This window comes from Petromyzon marinus, chromosome 44, assembly GCF_048934315.1.
Source record: "Petromyzon marinus isolate PM22_M1 ecotype Great Lakes invasive population chromosome 44, UKy_Petmar_22M1.pri1.0, whole genome shotgun sequence".
Lineage (NCBI taxonomy): Eukaryota > Metazoa > Chordata > Hyperoartia > Petromyzontiformes > Petromyzontidae > Petromyzon > Petromyzon marinus.
The window spans coordinates 2,159,440-2,185,544 of NC_133710.1; the positions used below are offsets into that span (position 1 = coordinate 2,159,440).

Genomic DNA, 26,105 nt, shown 5'->3' on the forward strand with positions numbered 1-26,105 from the left:
ACCTATAGCAGTCAACCCATAGCTGTCCATCCATAGCTGTCCACCCATAGCAGTCAACCCATAGCGGTCAACCCATAGCAGTCAGCCCATAGCGGTCAACCCATAGCGGTCAACCCATAGCAGTCAACCCATAGCAGTCAACCCATAGCTGTCCACCCATAGCAGTCAACCCATAGCAGTCCACCCATAGCAGTCAACCCATAGCTGTCCACCCATAGGAGTCAACCCATAGCTGTCCACCCATAGCTGTCAACCCATAGCTGTCCACCCATAGCGGTCAACCCATAGCAGTCAACCCATAGCGGTCAACCCATAGCAGTCAACCCATAGCAGTCAGCCCACAGCTGTCAAACCATAGCAGTCAACCCATAGCAGTCAACCCATAGCAGTCAACCCATAGCTGTCCACCCATAGCAGTCAACCCATAGCAGTCAACCCATAGCAGTCAGCCCATAGCAGTCAGCCCACAGCTGTCAAACCATACCAGTCAACCCATAGCAGTCAACCCATAGCAGTCAACCCATAGCAGTCAGCCCATAGCAGTCAACCCATAGCAGTCAACCCATAGCTGTCCACCCATAGCAGTCAACCCATAGCAGTCAGCCCACAGCTGTCAACCCATAGCTGTCCACCCATAGCAGTCAACCCATAGCAGTCAGCCCAAAGCAGTCAGCCCATAGCAGTCAGCCCATAGCAGTCAACCCATAGCAGTCAACCCATAGCTGTCCACCCATAGCAGTCAACCCATAGCAGTCAGCCCATAGCTGTCCACCCATAGCAGTCAGCCCATAGCAGTCAGCCCATAGCAGTCAACCCATAGCAGTCAACCCACAGCTGTCCACCCATAGCCGTCAACCCATAGCAGTCAACCCATAGCTGTCCACCCATAGCAGTCAGCCCACAGCAGTCAACCCATACAAATTTTCCCCGTATTCTTGTCGAGGGAAATTGAGTTTTCAGGTCCATAAGCGCACAGCCGTTTCAATAGGGGCAAAGACAAAAATCACGTCTTTGTGTTTCTCCCTTGTGGTGATGGGACTGTGTAGGATGCACAAGGGGCACGGGGTGACCAATAAGGTCTGAATTGGTCCGCGATAAGGGTTGGCAGGTATGAAAACGCGATGTGTCAAAACATCGCCACGCTGGGGAGGCAATGGGCGTGCCCGGCCGTGGTGCTGGCCACACCAGGCCACCTCGTGTGCCACAGTGCCGGCCTTCATAGGTCACTTGCTACTCGCTAAGAGCAACTTGCCGACAACAGTCCGTGAAGGTTAAATCGAAGGGGGGGGGGTCACTGTGCGCGTGTGTGGGGGTGTTTCCTGATGCAGAATATGTGTTTTGTTCACCCGATGTGAAGTGATAACAAGCAAAGCACATCTTTGAAAATGGTTTCCTGCAAAAAAAATAATAATGTTATCTTAACTTGGCAGGGCATCGAGAGGGGAGGGGGGGGAAAGTGAGTGCGTGTTTTGCTTTAAAGTGAGTGAAACAAAAAGTAACATCGATAAAGGCGTGATAATAAATAATGGGCAAGGGTGCAGCCCTGCAATTTGCTTTCTCGTGCCGCTTCTGGTGGAAGGGGGGCCCCTCGGGTCGCGAGGGCTGTAAGAGACGGGCTGTTTAGGGCCTGCTCTTGCCACCAGACCGAGACGTCTTGCAAGATGCGTGCTGGTCACCCCACACTTTACTCCACCAAACGTGCCCTGGCGAGCCACTAAACTGCGGTGAACACCGTTCACTCTGCTGCTGACGCTGCTGGGTGGACGGAGGGGGAGCGATTTAAAAACAAAAAAAAACCCTGCTCCATTATTTCAAACTGGCGCACGCGTCCCGGGAGATCAAAACCAGCTGCGCTCACTATTCCAGCACCGTGGCATCTTCCAAACGCAATTTAATCGCGCTCGTGACTAAATGTGCAGACTAACTTTGACTTTTCGGGCCATGTTGCCCACCACCACTCCCCCCCCCCGCCCCCACCCCCAAGTATTTGCTTGTTACAATTCCACAGGGAGGCTGCTGCGAAAGACCCGCCAATTCGCCGGCGCATTACGTGCGTGTACGTAAATTTTATATTCCGCGGAGCGCCGAGGCGACGTGCGTGCCCAGGAGTGTTAAATATTGAGAGGAAGTTTAGAAAAAAAAATAGATTAAGCTGAGCGGCGTGTGCCCATTGTGTTCGTAAAATCATTGCTGGAGCGTGAGATTAAATGGAGTGGATTACTTGCAGTGTGCCGTGCTAACACCATTCTTATTATGGTCCATTGCTAGATTTCCTCCAGCAACGACGAGACCACGCTTGTGCTGTTTGTGTGTCCATCACCTGATTTACCAGACCCCATCAACGGCCTTTATCAAGATGCCACTTTGTGTGGCGATGCTGCTGCTTCTGCTGCTGCTTTGGCGATGGTGCACAGGCGCAATTGACCACAAAATCTCAACACCATCTCGTCAACGTCGCTGTTGCCTTAAAAATTATACATATAACCTGTGACGTTTCAGGAAATGGCCCCTCTTTATGGCACGTCAGAAGGGTCATTGCCGGAAACGTCGCCGATAACATATTTCTTTGCTTTTGAAGGCCACAGCTTTGTTAACAGGTGTGTTGAGTCATTTGCCATTGTACCAGTAGGATGAAGGGCTTTCGTGCACTTGATCGGTCACGGGGGTCGTTGGACCGCGCTCCACGCCGGTGACCACGGGTTGGCCGCTGGCAGGGACCGGTTTCGGATATCGCTTGCCGCTGATGTTGGCCGCGGGGCAGACATCAGACGCAGTCTCTCGCCAGGTTCGTGCCGCTGTGCTGCTGGTCACCGTGGGCCCCCCCCCCAGTAAACAAGCAACGCTGTACCCCAGTGTATTCCATGCGTGTAATCGGAGTCATGTCTTGAGACGACGAACCAACGTAGAACTCTCGCAGAGCGGCGCTTCACCCTGTGTTAGGAAACGGTCCGCAGAAGGAGACGACACAGAAACTGCTCCTGAGATCTCTTCAAGTTGCTTCTGATCCACACACAAGGGGGGGGGTCAGAACTTTCCCACCCGCGCTGCTACAAAGAGTCACGCTCAGTGCATGGCAGTCGAACCGATATTTTAAATTGTCGGAGCTGAACCTTTGTGCAAAAACTTATTTAAATACGGTGCTCGTTGTGTGGAGCCATCGGTGATTAGTCTCAAATCGCCAACTCGCTGCACTTGAGAACCTGGTTCAGATACGAAGCCAGGATCCCGGCCGGTATGAGCTCAGCGCTCCGTTCTCTGAGCCATTCGGCCACGTCGGCCCACCGCAGGGACGTGTTAAGAGCAAATAAATAAACGCAGACAATGCGGTTGAAACTACCGAAGATTGTAGAGGCGATGGAGACGGGTGACAATATTGTTTTGTTAGCACGCACGGCTCGACCTCTAGGAGAGAGTAGCCCCACTCCCAGAGGGTGCATTAAACACGGGGGTCACCGCAGGAAAGACAAACGCAGGCGTGGACATAAAAAAACATCCTCAAGGATGACCCCAACGCGTCAGGGGGCCTCGCTCGGCAACCACCTCGTGCGTGGGGGGGTGGGGTGCCAGGCGAGCCGTGGGAACGGTGAGCCACCAACCTCTGGGCGGCGGTGACGCGGCGGCCCGGCGGTGGTGCGTAGGTCCGCGGTTCCGATGCGGCAGGCCGCCCCGGTTAATACCGCGGGTGCGTTAAACCGTAGCATACTACGTGGCGTCTGCTTCAAAGTGGTTCACGCTGAAGGTGTATAAACCGTAAATTACTACGTGCTGTCGGCTTCAAAGTGGATGCTCGAGATCCCCATGCGGTAATTCGAACGGTTTATTGGCCATTGCGGGCCAGATTAGAAACTGGGATTGCACACAGCAGCGGCCATCGCTGCCTCCTGGCAGGCTGATGTCCACTTTGCAGGCCAGGTGATGAACCACCTCGTAATGCACAGGGACAGCTGTGACTGGGGTGGGGTTGGGGTGCCCTTGCAGTGGTTGAGATGCGATGTTGGTGTCAGGCACTTTGAGATGCTGAGGAACTTGAGCGCCGTATAAATGCGAGGATTTTTACGAGGAGAGTAACTCCCTTGTTATTCGCGAGGGATACATTCCAGAAATGCTCGTGAATAGCAAATATTACAGAAAATTGTATTTGGCCTACGGAAATCTTTTTAATTAATGACCTTACATATATAAGCTATCAAATGCATAAAAATTATCGCAAGAGAAATACAATTTGGTTATAATTAACATCAAGTAAATACAAGTGTAAGTATTAAATATTTTGATTTAAAGCTTTCGTGACTGCAGTGATTCATATTCTTGGTTCTTTCGGTAAAGTCACGTTGAAGGGAAACAATAAAATATATAAAAATATATATTAAATATATATCTTTTATTACTTTATTGTTTCCCTTCAATGTGACTTTACCGAAAGAACCAAGAATATTAAATAATAGTTTATAAATTCACTTACCTTAAATAAAAATGATGCTGCCGATCATCCCTTTAATCTCTCGTCTCTTTTATCTCATCACTTCCTTTCTCTCTCGATGCAGTCACGTAGAGTTCCAGATGCCATTCGCGGAAAACCAAAATCGCGGACAGCAAGTTCGTGAACAACGAGGGGACAACCCGAATCGAATTTTTACTAATTGTGTCAGCTTCGCAATTTTCTCCGAGTAAGAGACGCAGCCGCCGGCGGTGGAGCGGTGGCTTCGACGATGGCTCGCTTATTTGTTAAGCCACGTGACTATTATTGCGCTTTCTTCAGAAGCGACCTGGCCGCAAAAATGCCAGCTCAACGAAAGTGGCTTAACGTTTGGCAGCCAAACGGTCTAAAAGCGTGTGGTGAACACAATGTCTTCACGCAAATTGTTACCGTGCGGGAGTCGAGCCTAAAAGCCGTTCACCGCATCGTTGGCCCAATAGAAAATATCCTCTTACGTTTTATGTGTGTGTATGTATGTATGTGTATCTTCTTTCGTACCGTACGTAGCCAACCGTGCTAATCGGAGGTGTTGTCCTGAATATATCTCATTTGGGACGTGGGTGAGTACGACTGCCACGTTGAGAGACGTCAACAGTTGATGCTCAGTGTAGCCTGGTCAAAGTCATAGGAATGTGGAATTCCGCACACTGGCTAGCTCAAGGCTGCTGATATGGAAGGTGAGCGTTGCCCAATTGCTTATTGCAGAATGAGCAGAGGGAGCGGTTGCGGCAAGGAGTGGCGGATGTAAGCAGATTTTCTTTTTGCACTAATCCCTGTGATTGAAATTACATCTCTGTGATCTTTGAAACGTTGAATTGTAAGCAAAAGCTGAAAATAACGATGTCATCAAGCATTTTTAAAACTCCCTTGTCAGCTTTTCATAAATTTCGGTTGAGCAAATATTTTTTTCTTCCCCATTTTGTTTCCACATTGAACATAAATCCCACGTCCGTAAATCCAGTTGTTTATTATGGTTGGTCTTGCCATGGTTGTAAATCTACCGACATTTTAGACTCGCCGTATATATGTTCAGTTGCCTTGGTGGAGATTCTCTTTTTTTCCTACAGTGGGACGGCAGAGTTTGAAGTGGAATTTATTCAACCGGCTGAGAACTCAAGAGACCAGAATGAGTCTCATTTGCAACACCCCCCCCCCCCCCCGCTGGGTTGTCGTCAACGTGACACGATCAAAAGAAACGTGAACACTGAATCACACGAGAAATTAAAAATATTGCAAACATTAATCAGTGTTCAACGAAAAGCCATATCTTACACTTCCTTGCAGTGCAAATCGGCTCATAGGACATTGTGACTTTTCTGAAGGTGGTGTTCAAGTTTTCAACTCTTTAAGGGTTAAGGAAGGTCGTCCGAGGTTAATCGTCCAACGTTGTTGGTGTTGTGCAGCCTAAACTCGCCCTTACTGGCTTCCATGTTAACCCAGCTGGCTGGCCACAGCAGGGCTGTTTGTCTCGTACATTGTGTAACAAAGACAAAGATCTCCCTGCATCCTTTAAAATATTGTTCGGGGGAAATGCTGTTTGCGAGCGCCTATTAAAGTTGGCGCGGCACATGAAGGGGGTGGGTGGGTGGGTGGCCGTCACCTCCGCCGGCCGCCTTCGTCCCCACCGTGATGATGTTTTCGCACTGTTCCAGGTACTCATTTCAGGCTGAGTTGACGTAGGGAAGACCCATGACCGGTTTAGATATGTGTCACCAATGTTGGCTGTGAGCAGGAATTGTATTCGGGTCGCCGGGTATGCAGGCGCTGTGTGATACCCACGACAGTCCCACCCCTCCACTACTGCGAAATGCGCACAAATCCACAAACAAATACCGTAGTTTTGCTAGTCCTTTTAGCGAGCACCTATTAATGCTGACGCAGCACCTAAAGGGAGTGATGTGCACATCGCCTCGCCTGGCCGCCTCTGTCTCCCCACAGTTGATGATTACAAGCCGCACCAGGCACTCGTTTGACGGCTGCCGAGTCAACCTACGGGGACGATCAGGGCAGGTTCCGTTACCGCCCGCCACTGACGTTGTGCATGGACAGGGATCAAACGCAGGCGTATGGGATCCGAGCAAAGTGATCTCCGGTCAGCCTCGCAGTGCAGCGGCTTTTGGTTGGCCATCGAAAAAAAAAGGACGGCGGTCGCCGCATCGCGCGGCGCTTTCAGACGTGTTTCTGCGGCCGTCTGGAACGCTCTTCCTTCCGATATCCGGAAGCCACTGCATCTGTGCACGTTTAAATGTAGATTAAATACTAATTTTATTGAGAACTGCATTTTGTGTTTGGGTTCGCTACGTATGGAGCGAAATAAGTTCAACATACATACGTGAGCACTGCACCACCTACGTAGCAGGTACAGGCACTAACATGTGCACGCTCCCCATCCGGCCTTACAAGCGTGCAGCGTTTATTCCTCCCCCCTCCTCGACCTAATGGTCAATGTCCTCTGCTCGACTCTCGTGAAGGAATATTTCTTCCTGAGCGGACATCCCTTGCAGATAAGCTGACTTTGAATCAAGTAACGCGGGTGACCCCAAAATATTTGATTATTCAGCAGAGTGTGTTGCCTTTGATGCCGCAGCGAAATTCCCACACTCGGTGTTCGCCCGGCTGTGAGGTTAAACTTCAGGTTTACACACCGCATGTCAGCATCTTGCAATATAATTTTAATTTCCGCTTGTAATGTCCTGCACAGTATAGGTGCGAAGAACCACAGATGAGCAGAAAGGCAGCAGCCAAGCGGTGAGCCGATGCCAACAGTTACCCAAGGTCTGCGGTCCTCTATATATGAAGGTGTTATCAGTCAATTAATTAGTGCTTACATGTGGGAGGAAACCAGGGTACGCAAAAGAAAACCCACGTGTGCGAGGGGGAAACACTCTATCCCATACAGACAGACATAGGTGGATTCCACATTTTTACTGTACCGCATTCTCGTGGCGAGCCAGGGTATTATGACTGCTGCTCGACGCCCACGGGAAGGGATTGTCACGACATCTGTGTGGTGATTCGCCAACCTTCGCTGCTGCCGCCTCCACACTGGGGGATTGCATGCAGCCACGTGCAGCAGCGTAGCCACCACCGCCCAGCTGAACCCACGCTGACCGGCGTGGAGAAGTCTGGGCACATAAATCCCCACAGCCCTCACGGTATAGGGGAGGCCCTCATCCAGCTGTGGATAGACAAAGGGCCGTACATTATTATTTCGATTATTCACCACATCTGTGGATAGAGTGTTTGACCCATATGGAGGAGGTTGCGAGTTCATATCTCGCTTGTGGACCCACTTAGCCCATCATTTTTCCAGGGATGATGAAGTGATTGTTACTTTGCAGGAAGTGAGCGGTAGTTGTCTCCTGGTGTAACTGGCCCCTACCATGGCAATGTGGAATTGTAACCTCTGGCTAAGTGTCACAAATTGAGATGGGCACCTCCCCAGGCTCATTTGAGCAGGGAGACATTTGTGATCTTATATATATTTTTCGACGTGGTTTTTAACGGTGGTAAAACAAGGCTGTGCGTTGCATCCCCGTCGGCATCAAAGTTCCCACCACGACCAACACCATCACCATCTGCTGTGAAGATCTCTCCCCGTTGTCCTGTGCAAGCGCACCGTTATTTATCGCCCAAGATCTTTTTCTTAATTAACGCCATCGCTAATCCTCAGTGACTGATCGTAGATAAAAAAGCACAGCGTGCTTACCCAGTTATCGTGTCGCCCAGCCGAACGTTAATTGCAACGAATTTGCATATACTACTGTGCTTAAGTCGCAACGAGCACAATCGGCTTCACTCGCCCGCTTCCGTTCTTCCCTTAAAACAACCTCCATCTCTTCTATCACAGCAGCAGCAGCATCATCATCCTGCTACTCCCTGTCCCCACTCCCCAGCTACGATCAGGCTTATCCCAACCCCTACCTCTACCCCCATCACTACACCTATCTCTACCTCTACCTCAATCACTATCCCAACCCCGATCACTATCCCAACCCCGATCACTACCACAACCCCTACCCTGATCACGACCCCTCCTTAACATCCCCTGCCTCTTCCCTTGTCACCATGACTACACAATCACTCTTAACAACCCCCGCTCTTCATCTCAGCCACTATCATCGTTTTACAATTGCATTATTGTAAAGCACCTTTGAATAAGGAACTATATATAAATCTATCTATTTACTACTATAATGAGCCAAGAATGTCTGTGTGTCCCGCGCGTGACGTCACTCCACGTCGAACAGCCCCCTTCATTAATAGTCGTTATAAGGTGACGTCTTCTAAATGGACACCCCCCCACCATTAATAATAATTAGCGGGTGACGTCACTCCACATGGGGGGGGCAGGTGCCTCCTTCCCCCTCCTCAGCGTCAACTCACAACCCTCACTACAAAGGCAGAACCCTCACGTCACGTGATCTCCGTAACGCTGTTGAGACACAGAATTAAAAAGGACGTCATGATGAACAAGGGATTATAACCTTTAAATGAAATAGGTCTGTGTCACCGCGCCCTTACAAACTGCACACGAATTGATGCATTGAATATCACGTCGCGGTCTGATTTTCGCTTGCAAGTTTCAGATTTATTGAAATACACCCGTCCTTGGACGGGCAAAAGGCTAGTTACTATTATAATGAGCCAAGAATGTCTGTGTCACATGGACCCCCCCCCCCGTCATTAATAATCATGAACGTCTGACGTCACCCCACATGCCCCCCCCCCCATTAATAATCATGAGCGGGTGGATTTTTACACTAACGCAGAAGGTCGTGCGGAAATATATATTTTCGCAAATTCGCATTAAGTTTGACGTTTCTTTATTTAAAGTGATTCAAATAAATACATTTGGTGTCTTTATTTATTTCTTCAGCACTTGAGAAAAAAGGTAAGTCTAATTTATGCTTCTAAATTATCATAAAATAGACATTTCTCGGTGATTTTCCAGATATTGTATCGAATTCCAATTGATTTCAACCCCAGCGAGCGAAAGCAGAGGAGAATAAAGTATCAGAGCAGTGAATTTGAACAATTTGGTCAGTTAAATACAGTGTTATAGTGAAATGCAGTGAAGTGTTTGATGACATTCTTTCGTGCAGGATTCACTGCCATTACTTTTACACAAGATACAATTATACTCTGATAAAAAAAAAAATCGTAAATATTGCAGCTTCCGTCCTAGGACGGGCAAACAAGGTAATATAAGATAACATGGATTGCTAAACATGACACATCTATCGCTATATGCCTCGTACCTACAAGGAGCTTTAATTTTTACATTCGGAATGTGTTTTATGAAATCCAGTTCATGACGTCCCACCCCTCCCCCTGCAGCCACTAGAGGCCACTACATTCACAACAATGTAACAAAACATATAATAATAGATTTTTTTAAATGTAATTGTGACCCTAGAATCGCAAACAAATCAAATGTATCGTTTCTGCCCAAGGGAGAATTGTTACACCTCTAGCGTGAAAGCAATTAATGATGATAATGATGAACACAACATTTCATTTAAACCGGCGTAACATGGCAAGTAATTACAAGGGCTCCGAGTCTCAACAGCCTGAGGGAGGCCTTCATCCAGCAGCGGATTGACAAAGGGCTGAGCGTGCACTCCTGGGCGACTCCACCGTTAGCTGTGGCGAGGCAGCGGAGTTGGGGGATCGGTGCCATCTGTGGTGCTGGCGGAGTTCATCTTATCGCCCCGCTGCTCTACGTACGTGTGTATGTTGAACTTCTTTCACACCGTGCGTAAGGCCAGCCGTGCCAGTCGGAGGTGCGGGCGACGGGCGACGGACAACGGACTAAACACAAAAAGCGGTTCTGATGCAATGAGATTTTAAAATCTAGATGTAAAGGTGCATAGACCCATTGGCTTCCTGTTATTATCGGAAGTAAGAGCGTTCCAGACGGCCACAGAAGCGCATCTGAAAGAGCGTGAAGTCGTAACCGCCTTTGTTCGATGGCCTGCCAAAAGCCGCTGCGAGGATGACCGGATGTTGCGTGATGGTTTATGTTCATGGACGAGATGAGCAAGCCACTGTGGTTCAGTATCACAATATTTAAACTGGAGAAATACAATGAGCAATAAAGCTCTTTTTCACAGATGTCCAGGAGGGGTGGTTAAGAACGTTACAACAACAAACAGCACAAAAACACGACAGTAGTGCAAAGTACAAGAAAAGGCAAACAAATCACCCAAACACCCAAACACATTTGTGGCAAGCAATTTGCGTGTAATGTGCGATACACCACCGCTTGCTGCCTGCACAGTGCTGGTTGCAGGCCACGTGCCTAGCCACCACCGCCCGTGATATGAACACAGAGACAAACGTATGAAAGGAAACCCTGGCTTCATAATGCCCCTAACATTTAGAGGTATAAGCAGACGTATCGATTGATATTTATTCGTAAGCCGTGTAAGTAATCCTATGTTTTGATTTGTGTAAGTTGTGTGTAATTGATTAACGTGACCCCTTCAGCCACAAGGAATTATTGGATTGAATTATGACTGAGTTGTGGAAATGAATTTAATTGTGATGACAGTGGATGGTTTCAGCCTTACTAAATAACACTCACGACTGGGTTCTCAATGCATTTTTCAGTAAACACCCAGAGCTGATAAAAAATAAAAATAACAACGGAAAGTTTGTATTGCACGTTCAGTTTTGAGATTTTCAAAATAGGCTCTCGTGGGTCGTGTTAATATACACCTTGAAGAAGCGACCACGTGATGTAACACCGGTCGATCATTTTAATGCTACGAATTAAGATGCCACAAGCGAAGATATGATAAAGCGTTTACTTAATGGCGCACTCTAAATCGCTGAGGTTAAATCTTTAACGCGTGGGTAATTTGTCACGTGTCCAATAGTGGCTATCATTAATGATGATCATCGACGTGATTAACAACAACCACCACGCAGCTATTCAGATTCGACGTGTCTTATGAACCAAAAGCATTGGCGTGTCTCTGCTCATCGTCGCTTTTTGCAGCTCTTAAGCCAGCCATGGATGTTCCACATTCCTGTGGCAGGGTGCAGGCTCCCCCACCACTCCCCCCTCCCCCCCCCGTAGGATGACCGCTGCGTTAGTGAGCTGGGTGGTGTTTCATGCCTGTAATCGCCGGGTTATGGTGGCTATGCACATGGCCTGTAATCCAGGACTGTAGTGGTGAGGGTTGGTATATCTCACATTTTGTTGAAACTCCCTTCCCCTGGCTCACAAGGAGAAGGCGGTGACAGCAGAAATGTGGACTCCACCTGCTCTGTCTGTACGGGATCGAGTGCTTCTCCCTCGCACGCGTGGGGTTTTTTTTCCGGGTACTCCGGTTTCCTCCTACTACATTCAAGCACTCGTTAATTGGCCGATAAACACCTTAAAATATAGAGGACCGCAGAGCTTCGGCAATTGTTGGTTGCGTTGGCACACCACCGCGTGGCTGCTGCTGCTGCCTTCCCGCTCGGCTGTGGCTCGTCCTCTCGCCCCTGGGTTATTCTCTCTCCTTGAGAGTGAGCGTACACTGCGCAGTGGCGTGTTACAAGTTTAAATTATATTGTTAGAAATTCAATTCAGGCGAACGGTATTTTATCAGAGCGTGACGTCCTGGTAAAGTAAAACAAAAAGGTCAGTCACGATCGTTGAGCAGTGTTGATTTTCACTGGCGGTTCTGAGCGTTGCAAACTTCCACATTCCTGTGTTGAGGACAATTCTTATCGTCGGACAGCCAATGTTGACTTCCAACCAAGTGGTGCTGGGACCACAGGGTGGTACTTATTGTATCTTCCTCGGTGGGAAATTGATCACGACAATGTCAACTTTAACCTTTTTAAACTCGAAGCCCTTCGCCTCTTCTCACCTGAGCGTAACCCCCATCCGGTTAAGCGGAACAATGCAGTTGTGCATTCAAAAAAAATGTGTGATGGCAGCACTGTCAGATAAGGCCCATCTGCGGGTTAGAATGTCTTTTTTGGGTGCACGCACACGCACAGAGTCAATATTTGCCGTAATTTTTGAGTTTGGACGTAATGTTTCCGTGCCGGCCTCGGGCAGTCGAAGCATCGTCCCGCAGGTCCAGGGATGACGGTGGCTGCATTACCTCTCCGATTTCAATTATTCACCGGCGATTCGGATTCGGGCAGCTTTGGGTGCCCTTGTCTATTAAGGTTGCACTGTATGAGACTTTGCTGGCTTAGGGAGGGACAGCAGCACTGAGCCAGCCACTGGATTCCAATCTAGGATTTAGCAACCAAGTTATTAAAACCGTTTTCGAGTGCAGCCAGCTAATGGTTCTCAACCTGACTGGGCCAAAGTGGCTTCGCAATGAAGCAAAACCACATCCTAGATACGGTTCTGCTCTAAATTTGGCTTGGCCTAAGTTTGAGTGATGTGGCGGTGTAATGCTGCGTGGTCACATCGCAAAGCATTGCTTGAATACAGCACGGGGCTGGAGCCCCCACGTGGCTGAGACATCACCGCACATCGCCTGTGACCGAATGATCCTTGAAGTTTGCGATCTCGTCAGATCTTAAGCTAATGAGGTGTAAGCCTAGATCTTTGGATTTGGTGACCACTATGCATGCCAGGTTGTTATCGGAGGCTGCGGGGCAGGGATGCTGACAGGGCCCGTGCTGTAATGATCAATTGTTGTACCGTGATTCTATGCTCCCCATATCTGCTCCCTTGCCTTCAACATTCCGCGCTGGCCGGCGTGGTGAAGTATGGTCAAATGACGACCCACGTGGCTTGAGGAGGCCCTCATCTGGCAGTGGATTGAGACATTTAATGCTTAAATTAAGAGAGTCACATTTATGTATGGATATATACACAGGTAGAAAGGGAAAGGTTTCACGAGTTGTCATTATTTATACTCCCATAAATTACATTTTCAGGTTGGCAAAACTAACGGGTAATTTGATTCGCAGTAATCGTCTTTCTCACCAAGAGATTGCAATTCAACGTTGGAAATACGTTCACGAACAATAACATTGCAATAAAAATGCAGACACACACAGTGCAGGCAACAGAGGCCTCCTCCTGTAGGCAGGCTGCTGTTACTGCGGTTACGAACCCGGCCACCCGAGTTCGATTCTCGCTCACGGCCAACACCACCACCACCACCGGTGACGATTATCTGAACCGGTACCTGGGCCTCCAATTGAGTAGCCGGTGCTATGCGTTAAAAAAAAAACATCGCCACGAGGGAGACAAAGGCGGCCGGGCGTGGTGTTGGCCACCCCGCCCCCCTTCGTGTGCCGTGCCGTGCCTTCATAGGCGCTGCTCGCTAACAGCACTTGCCCCCTACAGTCTGTGAAAACTCGCGACGAGACATTGCGAGTTCTAATCCTGCTGCTTGGTGGTTCTTACCGGCCCATTCATCCCTTGCACGCCCCACCGCCCTGATGCAACCTCCTCTCTCTCATCCTCAACCCCCCCCCGTGAATCTCTGCACAAGTTTCTCCGTTCCATCTCCATCCTTTTCCGCTTACTTCCTATTGCATTTCATCTGTCCCGTTCCCTTTTGTTGACCCGTACAAAATGATCCTTGGGCTCGCGTGCATCATTGTAAAAAAGCCACTCGTTCGTACGGTAACGCGGTCTTTCTCTGTCTCTGCTGTGAAGAAGACCGACCCCGTTGCCCCCTTCTTTACACGTCCACGATTCTTTCCCCGTTTGGCGCAGTGTTGTTGACCGAACGTGTCGAGTTTTTGTTTCGTGATTTGTGCCCATGCGGCCCCCCTGCCTGCCTTCCTTCGTACTGTCACGCAAACTAAATGGGTTGTTCAATCGTTGGCAAGTCAACGGGGGAGGCGCGTTCTATGGATGTACCTGGACCCTGCCGTGTGAATGTGGAATTTACACCCCAGGTTCAGGGCTTGCTAACAAGCGATGAGCGTTGCTCGTTTCGCGGGGGAGGCCGCTGTCCTCACGCCAGGAACGAGTCCAAGTGGTCCGTCCACGCTGGGGAGATGGAGCGATGAAGTCGGCTCATGTTGCAGGTGCCAGGTGGATTGTTGGGATCGCAATGACTTGGCGAGGCCTTCTTCATCCAGCAGTGGATCGATCACGGCCAATGATGATGACTCATCAGCAGCAGTTTTACTTGAAGCGGTGAAATTGTCTCGATTTGAAGCATCATCCAACTCTTTGGTTCTATTCGGTAAAGTCACATAGGTAAAAAATAAAATAACAAAAATCACGACGTTTTGGCCACAACACAAGTGGCCTTCATCAGGTGAAGGGACCGTGCTGTCATGAGGACAGCGTTGGAGTGAAAACAGCCAAGCCCAGGTCGCGTCCTTTAAGCTGTGTGGGAGGAAGCAAAACGCTTTGACAAAGGAATTAGCATAGAAATGAGCATGATGTACGTAGGAGGTGCATGGGCCATGATGGACCAGGAGCGGGTGGGGACCGTGACGGACCAGCATGGGGGGGTGAGTGAGTGGAGTGAGTGAGTGTGAGTGGAGTGAGTGAGGTGAGTGAGTAAGTGAGTGGAGTGGAGTGAGTGGAGTGAGTGAGGTGAGTGAGGTGAGTGAGGTGAGTGAGTAAGTGAGTGGAGTGGAGTGAGTGGAGTGAGTGAGTGGAGTGAGTGAGTGAGGTGAGTGGAGTGAGTGGAGTGAGTGAGTGGAGTGAGTGAGGTGAGTGGAGTGAGTGGAGTGTGAGTGAGTGGAGTGAGTGGAGTGAGTGAGGTGAGTGAGTGAGGTGAGTGAGTGGAGTGGAGTGAGTGGAGTGGAGAGAAATAAGCAGCTGTGAAAGTTGGGATACCACTACAGTACTTGAAAAAAATTACTGTACCATTGAAAATTAGTTTAATTTTTTTTACCTACGTGACTTTACCGAATAGAACCAAAGAGTATGGATCCTTGCAGTCACGAAAGCTTCAAATCTAGAAGCATCATCCAACTGTTGAAAAGTGGGAGACATTTCAGATGCTGCATTTCTCGATATCGTTCACGAATCATTATTCATCGTCGACGGTGCAGTTCTTATAGACACCGCGAGGATCCCATAACACAGCAGGCGTGTGTACATGTATACGTGTGTACACTGTGTACGTGTGCACACTGTGTACACGTATACGTGCGTACACTGTGTACGTGTGCACACTGTGTACACGTATACGTGTGTACACCGTGTACATGTGCACACTGTGTACACACGTATACGTGTGTACACAATGTGCACACTGTGTACACACGTATACGTGTGCACACTGTGTGCACACACTGTGTACATGTGCACAGTGTGTGTACACGTATACGTGTGTACACAAGTGTACTGTATACATGTGAGACCCTTTTTCAAAAAACTACTACCGGCTGAGGGTGTCCTCGCACTGTACAAGTCCCGGTGCGGGGACAGTCCTTTGACCATACTTCACCCTTCCGTGCTTGCGTAGCAGTTCCGTATAAAGAACATAAAACATTAACTCCCTCTAGCCCACACTGTAACCCCCCGCCGTGGCAACGTGCTTCCCCTCCCTCCCCAGGGATAGGGGAACCCGCGACACTTACCGGGGTATATATATATTTGTGTTGTTGTTTGGTTTGCGTTCGACACAAAAAAGTTGTCCCCGTTGTGTTGAGCAGCGATTAAGAAATGTGATCAGCTCTGTGGGGGGGGGGGGGGGGTGTTGAGATTGTAGAGAGAGAGAGAGAAGGGGGGGCCCCCCTTCTCTCTCTCTCTCTCTGGGTTGGCGACGTCCCTATGGCGACAGGAGTTGAAAGGTCGTGCTGAGAATGGAACGCCGTGTGGTGGTGGTGGTGTCGAGACAAAGAAGTGGGGGTCTCTACCCCCCCCCCCACACACACTCACACAACCCTTCGTGTGTGAGTGTGTGAAGGAGAACAGCCGATAGACGCACGTAAGGTTCCGTACGAAGCAATGCCCCTTGTGGCTTTTGCGAGATTATTTCGTTATCGTCTTAGCTCGCTAATTTTCGTGGAGCGGCGGCGGGGTGGGTGGTGGTGATGGTGGGGCAGCTGACAGCGGGGCCCCGCGCGGTTGTGTCGTGAGAATGTGTTGTGCATGGGGACGGGCGACTGCCCGTTTTTAGTTGAGAATGTAAACCCATTTTGGCTGGTTGAATAATGAATGCGCATCGCAAAAGTGTCCGGTGACTCTCGCCGGCTGTAAGGCCGCAGGCGCGCGGCGCCACAACAACAAATTGTTTTAAGCCGCAAGAAGAATTGTTTACGGGATCGAGGGCGAATCGGCGGCGCGCGTGATGCATTCGCGTTTTTATTTTACTTTTTACGTATATTTATATGTATAAAAAACACCCCCCCTTCGGACGCAAAATAAACCAACAAAAAAGAAAGCAAGTGGGCGACTTGCAGCGTTTCTCGTGAATGTCGGCAGGAAACGGGCGACAGATTTTATATATATTTTTTATTTTATTACTTTTGTGGCCCGTTCTTTGGCGATTCACGTGGGCCCATCGAGGGGAGGCAGCAAATGTCGGGCGGTGTTGCGTTGTGAGAGGCGGGGAGGGCGCTGCTCACGACGGAGATGTCTCTACCAAAACTTAAATACCAGTCCCCTTGGGAGGTCCTGCTACAGTCGTGGGACCAAGGCGCACAGGTAAAAGCCCTCTGCGTCCGGTCTAAATCGTTTGTTTTGTTTGTACCGTTGCGGCGGCGGCGGTGGTGGGGACAGCCTTTGAGAGCACACAACAATCGCGGCGGGCTCGTTTTGGTTAATTTCGTAAAAGGAAACCGCCACCTAAATAGTTGCGCACTTTTGTGGGTTGCAAAAGGCGAATTGCCTTGACGAATCTGTGAAGCGACGTGCAACAGCAGTAGGACATATTGTTGTCGCCGGCGTCATTATTATGATACGCTTTTATATTTAACTTCGTATACTTATGTCTTACTGATGACAATACTATATTCTATCATAAAAAATATATTTGTAAACAATCTTTTTACACGCTTTCTATTAACTCACTCTGTTGTTGTATCCTCAAATATTGTAACTCAATTTTAACCCACTTCCTCAATGTGGTATCGACAGCAAAATTGGTATACTTATGTCATACTGATGACAATACTATATTCTATCATTACAAAATTATAAATATCTATTTTTAAACATGTTTTATATGCTATGTTTCGGCTTGGGTCTATTGTCCACGCTCAACTGACGTTGGCTGTAAATCACCATGGGCCCCTTACTTTATGGCAAGCTTAGGGCCCATTTCCTGGAGTCATGGAGTTCTTCCATTACTCGTACGGTACATTTCATTAAAGCGTGTTTTTAAAAAAAGTATTTTAAAATATTACTTATCAAAAGCAAGCCTCCATAGATAGTAAAAAAAAATATAAATAATTACGAATCTTATGCTAAAAGTTGAAGTGAAACGATGGTGATGTGATACTCATCTTCATTTTACAGCCTCCGTTTTGACCGGATTGGTGGTTGACATTCCACATTCCTGTGGAAGGGGCATTTCACATCGCAAGATACCGGGGGGGGAGATGATAGGGGCTAGACGATGGCAGCCTTCACACGGCCCACTGTTGAGTGAGAAGTCACAAATTAGTGCCATCATCTTGGCGACCGAACATCGATCAACGATCTCCAGGTTTCCAGAGCAACAACTCGTGGGCCGAGGCAACCCCTGCCTGGGATTTGAACTCACGCCCTTCCGATTTGCAAGTCTAAACTAAATTTAACTTTTTTTTTATTTCACCAGGTATGGACCCCACTGAGTTATAGAGCTCTTTTTCAGAAGCGACCTGGCCACAAATGATAGCTCAACAAAGTGGCTTATCATCATCATGTGGGAATTTATAGCAGCCAAATACTGTAAACGTGTGTGCTTGTTGATCATAAACGTGGAGAGAAAAGCTAGAGGACCCGGAGAAAAATATCCGCGACCACGAGGAGAACACGCACACTTCAAATATACAGGTTGTCAGGGTCGGGATCGAACCCACGACCTCCTGCATACCAGGCGAGGTAGTTAACATCTCGCCACCGCAGCGCCCTAACAGCATCGCTCGGTTTTAATTTGTTTAATTACCTGCGGCAAAACAGCAGATCATTGCCCAGCAAACGTGAAACGTTGGGTGAACAACGTTGGACCGATGGTTGTGGCCACGTGCCGGTGTTGGCCGAACGTTGTTGCAGGTTTACTGAGTATTCGTCGCTCTCATTAATTCACTTTTATACGTCGGCCTAATTTACTGTCTTCTTGTTTAAGACTCGTGTACGTGTTTGGCTGCTGGTTGGGCGTGCGTTATAGAGATGGTTGTATTGAAGTCATCTTAGAAGTATTGAAACGTCGTTATTGTTTCATCATCACTTACTCATCATCATCATCACTTATTGTTTCCTGGTACTGTCTGTTGGTGCGAACATATCCTGCCCCTCGACGTGCTGATTTCTCACAAGTTCTATGAAGTCTTGAGTGTTTTTATACGTTTTTTTCATGTCGACGGTTAATGACTTTCAATCCTTTTTCAATCCACTAGCGGACAAAGGTCTCTCAAAGCTGCGTGTTGGTCACGGGGATTGTTGAACTTACTTCACCGTGCAGGGTCAGTGCTTTGGATTTTCATCAGGATACAGTAATCTCAGCTTTATTCTGACAATTATCCAGGTGAAAACTCAAGAGACCAGGACGAGTCTGGTGTGCAAGCGTGACCTAATGAGTGAATGAACGAGTGAGTCACTGAGTGAGTGGGTAAGTAAGATGATGATGAGTGAGTAGGTAAATGATTGAGTGAGTGCGAGTTTCAAGTTCATTTGTGTAGCCAGGTGAGCACTCCAGAGACCGGGACGAGCCTCATTTGCAAGAGTGACCTGGGGCATGAGTCTGCCAGCCGGGCGTGATGGTTTATGTTTATAATCCCAATTACGTAGTATAGCAATTGTAATTTAGAGTGATATTAATATAGTAGAAATGTTCAGCCCTTTATCAATCCACTGCTGGATAGAGGCTTCTCCATGCTGTGTCAGTCATGTAGATTTTTTTAACCATAACTCACCATATTGGTTAGTGCAGATTTGTTTGAAGTTGTGTTTCCTTTCGTGTCTGTGTGTGTATGCATGCAAACGTGTGTTTGTATTTTGAACATGCGCGCAGGTATATAAATGCACATTTCTCTACACGTGTCTGATTGTGTACATTGGGTTCGTATGAATTATACACGTTTGTTTACATGTGTGCATAACACGGGAGAGTGGGGAGCGGTAGGTGCTCGCTAACAGCACTTGCCCCTAATAGTCTGTTAAGGCTATACGGGCGAACTTTGTCTTTGTAACACGGGAGAGAGCGGAAGTGCAGCGGTTAGCGCACTGCACCACGAACCCGGTGATCTAAGTTCAATTCCCACCCCAACGCTCTGTCAAAGACTATCTCCATGGAGGTTCTTTAATGTTGTCTTTGTAACACGTACATGTCCTCTACACATGTAGAGCACTCTTGTCAATCCACTGCTGGATGAGGGCCTCTGCACGCCGTGCGGGTTGCTGATTATTTCACCACACTTCAACGGGCTGGTCGGTGCTAGTTGATAATTGTAGAGAGCATAGACGCTGGCGCATAGTACAGCACAACAGTGGATTTTTCTGCTGACAACTATGGCCGGCACCGGCCCACGACACCTGTTTTTATGCATGGTGGGTCACCCATCCAAGCACTATCCAGGCTCAGCCCCTTCTTAGCTTATGACAGCCGCTGAGATTGGCGTGCATTCTAGGTGATTTGCTCAAAGGGGAGTGTGTTTGTGTACAAAATATGTATTTGCTCAGTTGTTGAGTACTTCTTTACACGTGTATAATATAGCGTTTGGCCCCTGCCACGGGAGTATGGAATAGCCCCCACTGGCTTCAGACCGCCAGAAGGAAGCAGCGTGCCCCATTGCTCGATTGACCAAGTCGACAGCACTGACTTTGTGAACAAAACAACTCGCATTCGTCAAATGCGAATGTGGCTTTAAGAGGAAAACATATCATAGGCGACATTTTGGACAATGGCTCTTCTTCATAGCACATGGATGATGTTAATTTTCACGTGGCATTTAATTCCTGTTCGTCTAAATTCGTCTTTTGAATGGGGCGCGATTATCCCATTCAAATATTTACAATTATTTCTGTGATCACAATTATTACTTTGGAAGTACCTTTAGATGGAACGATGGACACATTGATATCCAGAACATCATTCGGAGGCATTATTCAAACTATTTAGAAAAGTGTGGAAATATTTTATTTAACTGGCGTTTAAGCATTTTTTTTATTCAGGCAGCTAAACGTGGCTTGGGCAGGTTACGTCGCCGGAAGGGACAGTGATTGCCAAAGGTCAACACGATGGGCTGGAAGCCAAGGAAAGGGAGTGCGTCCGAGAGGACGTCCACTGAGGAGATGGAGCGATGAGGTGGACTCGCGTGTGCGGTGCTCGATGCATTGTTACGTAGCAGGATGGAGGGGGATGGTGGTGGATTAGGGGGCGCCTTCATCCAGCAATGGATTGACAAAGGGCTGAACGTTGTACATTATTACACGAATTAATACCTTGACTTTGAATAATATAATCAAGTCCTTATCTAGGAAGCATGTGTTACAGAGTGTTTTTACATATGGCAGGAAGTTAGTGGTATGCCTAGTGGGAGACTAGAGATAATTCTAAAGACTTTCCATATTGCTTTCTTGCATGATAATTCCACTCACTTTTTTACAGTTTCTGTTTGTGCTTGCCAATCTCAGCTGTCGTCACCATACCCTTGTATTGAGTTTTTAAATATTAATGTGGTAATCGTAGATAGCTTTCGTCCTTCGCACTGGGTCATAGCATCATGCATTTGCATGACACACGTTTACCCTCGAGAAGTTATTCTTAGTTCCTTGAAAGATGATACAGAAAATATACCAGAGGCGTGCTGTCATACCTTCGTCCTCGAGGTATTGCAAATATGCTGAACATCTGCAGCGATTGTAACTAAGTCACTGGCCACGGGTAGACTTCTGGATTCAGCTGCATTTTTTAATTGCGAGAGTCATCTCGGCGCTGTGTAGAACGCACCGCGTCCGGGTGTGCGGTACCGACCGCGTGGCGTGGGGGGATGACACAATCCCGGACTGCAAATGACCGACGATCCTGCGGAGAGATTGGTGAGGGTGAGACATCGCGTGCGGATGTCGAATCGGAATTATTGACGCAATAGCGGTGAAATATATCCCCACGGTTCAGTCCTTCGCTCTGCGAACGGGTAAATGAAAGCCTGGCCGCTCGAGCAGATTGTTGGAAATGTGCTCAGTCCTGTTTGGTGTGCCCTGTGCTGACCGGTTGTAGAAATTCCACGTTCCATTGGCAGGGACCAGTCTACCGCACAGGACATACGCTGTCAGTTTTCCCACAGCGTGTGATTAACGTTCTATTGACAATGTTAATATGAAAGGGCTGAGTGGACTTGCCAGGATTTTAATTCACAACCTCCCCACTGTGCCTGGCACCCTGCCACAATCAATTATACGTTCAATTAACTGCCAGATGTCACGACTTTTTTTTTGTTAGAAATAATTGCATTGGAAGCCTGCATAAAGTGACATTGGATATCATTCGCAAACAATTACAAGGCAGTTGATAATGCTTTTGACTCCTTTGTTAAAAGTTTTTTTTATCAGTTTGATGTGATAATTTCCTTTAATGATTATACAGAATTTTTGCTGACAGCCCTTACCCATGATTTGAACTGGACGTATAAAGTAGCAACCCAAGCAATTCCCTCCGCTTGTACCTTAATCTCACCAGTATCACGCTGCCACTGGTCAATCTCATGCCAACCGCTGGCCTCTCATTTATTTGCATCTTCCTGCTTGAGAGATCAGATGATGGCAAGGACGATGATGATTATAACAATGATGAGTGGATTTTTCTCCCGTAAATTATGTGCAACATAAACCTAGACTCTGCATTTTGAACAATCCAATTATTTATTAAGGGAGCCTCTCTAAATATTAAGCTGCGTCTTTAAGAGGATCCCGTTTTGCAAAACATGCGGCCATTTAAATTTTAATGCAAAGGAAACCGCTTGGGCCGCAGAAACCGCACGGACACGACGAGGGGGATGCCACTTGGGAAGGTCCCCACAGATGGGGTTCACGGACTCGCTTTGCCGCACCCGCCACCGTCTCCCGGCCGCCTCCCATTCCCCAGAGGGCTTGCGAGCGTCGCAGGTTCGCGCGGATCCGCCGACCCTCGCCTCCGACGGCGCTGGCTGCGCGAGGGGGCGGACGCCGGCGCCCCTCCGCGGAGTCCTGGCGTGCAAAACCGGCTGCCGTGTCGCGGTGGCAACCGTCCCTCGGCCCCCGTGCGATAGGCGCCGCGCTAATGCGGATAAAGCTGCGCAATTGAGGAACTCGAGCGGGCAATCGGATTGGCGCCTGAGCCCCTCTCTGGCCGGTGGGGTGTGCAGTGCTTGCACGCAGCAGGGGCATTGCGTGCGTCCGAGCCCGGGCAGCCGGGCCCAGCAGGAGTTCTTGCAATGACCTTGGCAGGAGAGGGGGCTGCGTGGCGGTGGGTGGCGGTGGGGGTGGCGCTGCCAAGGGTTACGCGCGCGCACGAGAGTGTGTGTGTGCACGTGTGAGTGTGTGTGTGCACGTGTGTGTGTGCACGTGTGAGTGTGCACGTGTGAGTGTGTGTGTGCACGTGTGAGTGTGTGTGTTGTCGAGAGTCGTAGCGTAGTGGTTAGTGCGCTGAACTACGAACCTGGCAAACCCGATTACAATTTCCGCTCACGGCCAATGCCAGTGACAAATATCTGAACTAGTCCCGGGCCTTCCCGAGGTCGACTTGGCCTCTAATGAGTACCTGGTGTGGTGTGTAAATATCGCCGCTGGAGAGACAAAGGCGGCCCGGCGTGGTGCTGGCCACCCACCCACTCGTGTGCCGCACCGGCCTTCATAGGTGCTCCCGAACAACACTTGCCCCAACAGTCTGGTCAGGCTATACGGGGGATCTTCGTTTTTGTGTGTGTGCACGTGTGAGTGGGGAGCAGTGACGTAGTCATTATCAGACTGCACCACGAACCCGGCGACTTGAGTTTAAATCTCGCTCACGATCAATAACAGTGGAGAATATTGGAATTGGCCCAGGGCCTTCCCTAGCTCGACTCAGCCTTAAATATGTGTACCTGACACCATTTATGTGTATGTATGTTGAGCTTTCGCACCGTACGTAGCCAATCGTGCTAATCGGAAGTGCGGGAAACGTCAGCACTGGGGATACAAAGGCGACCGGGCGTGGTGTTGGCCACCCACCTCCTCGTGTGCCGTGCCGGCTTTTGTAGGTGCTCGCTAACAGCACTTGCCCCAACAGTCTGTTAAGGCTACATGGGGATGTCTTTGTGTCACCATGCTCAATCCACTGCTTGATGAAGGCCTCAAGAGGTCGACCCAGATGACTTGGTGTGCAGAACGGGTGAAGTCGAGTGCCCGTGTCTCCCTGGTTTAATGAGCAATGGGGCACTGCTCATCCCTTTTAGTAGCACAGCATTAATGGGGGGAAATTATACATTCATATGACGTCTGTGAAGTACTGGGCAACTGCATCGGAGGTGCATACAGACCATACACATCTAAACAACAACAGCAACCGCGATTCACCACCAAGTGGCGATGACAACACCACGACGCTTGTGCCAGGCCAGGTGCACGTTGAAGCCACGTGAAGTGTCGAAGGCTCGCTGACAGGAGGTCACGGGACAGACCCAGGTGCCATGGGTTGATTAACTGCGATGGCTAGCAAATGCACCAGCTTTGCACACCTACTGTGCCATATAAACATAGACATTTAAACAAACTCACGTGTCTAACTCATACAAACATATGTGCACACAGGCACGTAGATAAGCGCACGGACATGCATATATGGTATATATATCAGTCTAAAAATACGAAGACCTACACAATAACAACTGCCATTCGCCACTAAGTGGTGGTGACGTCGCCATGGCGCTTGTGCCAGGCTAGGTGCACGTTGAGGCCACGTGAAGTGTCGAACGCCCACTGGCAGGAAGTCACGGGGCAGACCCAGCAGGTGCCACGGGTCGACTGACTGAGATGACTGGCCAATATGCACCACCTGTGCCCCCTACTGTGCCAACTTGTGGTGTTTTAGCCACCCGGCGCTCCGCTTGTTGTTGTGAGATATCGCTCCTGACCTCCGTTATACCTATACACAACCGTACATACATACATGAAAACCCATGGATATGTACACACACACACTGTACAAACCACAAATAGCAAACCTGCACGAACTAGCATGGTGAAGTATGGTCAAACAACTCCTATAACTGACACAGCATGGAGAGGCCGTCGTCCAGCAGTGGATTGACAAAGGGCTGTAAATTCTTATTGTTGTTATCGTAAAGAAATAAAACTATTTACCCGTGGCACACAATGGGAAGGGGAGTAAGAAGTCGGTTGCACAGAAGGGCAGCGGAATGGGGGGGGTGGGGGGGGACAAGATGAGAGGGAGAGGGAACGGAGGCTGAGGTCGGAAGTCCCCAAAGCGGACAAAGAGGAGGGCACCGCTCCAGACGAGCAGCAGGAAGACAGGAGGAGCAGTGGTTGCAGAATGGGGAGGAGCGGGGGTGGGGAAGGAACGACTGGGCCAAGATGTTGGGGTTGAGAGGGCGATGGTGATGATGATGAGTGGGGAGAGAGGAGAGGGAGTAGCAGAGAGAAGGAGCGAGCGGTACATGAGCTGCACGGAGGAGCGGCGTCTGTTTTCACAGGGGGTGGGGAGAGGTGGAGGGATTCACACAGAAGTCACGTGATTCACGGGGGAGGCTTGAGCTGAGTTACATCGAGAGATACGGCTCACACTTAGCCGTACAGACTGTGAGTAATGCTGCCGCTGTAGCACATGCTATTGTCTTTACCACCACAGCACTCGCGTTGAGCGTACCACGCGCACCAGGCGTTCATTTTCGGCTGAAACAACCTTAGGTGGAGCCCCGGAGCAAAGATTGCAGACTCGTGGACTCGTGGTGCACTCTTGGGCGAAAGTGCGCGAATCACGAGTCGCCGCGAGCCCTTCTTGCGAGTTCATTTGTATTTGAAATCTATTCGTAATTAACTGCCACGTTTTATTACGTTTATTTAATGCCACTGTTGTAAACCTACAGAAAGTGACTTTGGATGTCGTTTGTAAAAAAAAATTACAAGGTCGTTAAAGTGACACGGAGAGAAATAAAACGGAAAGCTATGCACATACCTTAATTTAGCCAATGCGTTTAGTAGTATTATCTTTTCCATCGCATACATGACAGCTTCACGATTACCTAAATGCAATAAAAAAAAGTTTATTTTATCCATAGCCTTAAATGCAATCCAATTTCCCTTTTCCAAAAAATGGGCGATAGCCCGCAGATCAACGTCACATTAACACATCAGAATATTAACATTTTCACTGCAGGGAAGTTCCTGTTGCTTAAATTCTCGTTGAAATTACACAAAGAGCCAGGATGGTAACCACTTGGATTTCGAGATCATGTGCGAACTAGAGACATCATATCGACTGATAAGAAATAGTGCTGTTAAGAAGGGCCTTTTGCCGAAACGTCGCCTATTATATATTTTTCTCCTCTTAAAGCCACAGTGTTA

General features: G+C 48.7%; 1 protein-coding gene across 4 annotated transcripts in view; it reads left to right on the top strand.

The window, feature by feature from the left end:
- Nucleotides 1-26,105, top strand: part of LOC116951993 (uncharacterized) — a 250,555-nt gene that overhangs the window by 205,553 nt on the left and 18,897 nt on the right. The window contains exon 1 of one of the 4 annotated variants that reach the window (XM_076073916.1): nucleotides 16,248-17,069. The exons of the other annotated variants lie outside the window; for them this stretch is intronic. Coding sequence (XP_075930031.1) covers nucleotides 16,998-17,069 — 72 coding nt within the window. The 5' untranslated portion in view covers nucleotides 16,248-16,997. Of the gene's footprint in view, nucleotides 1-16,247; nucleotides 17,070-26,105 lie in introns of those variants that run through there. 4 annotated transcript variants of the gene reach the window in all.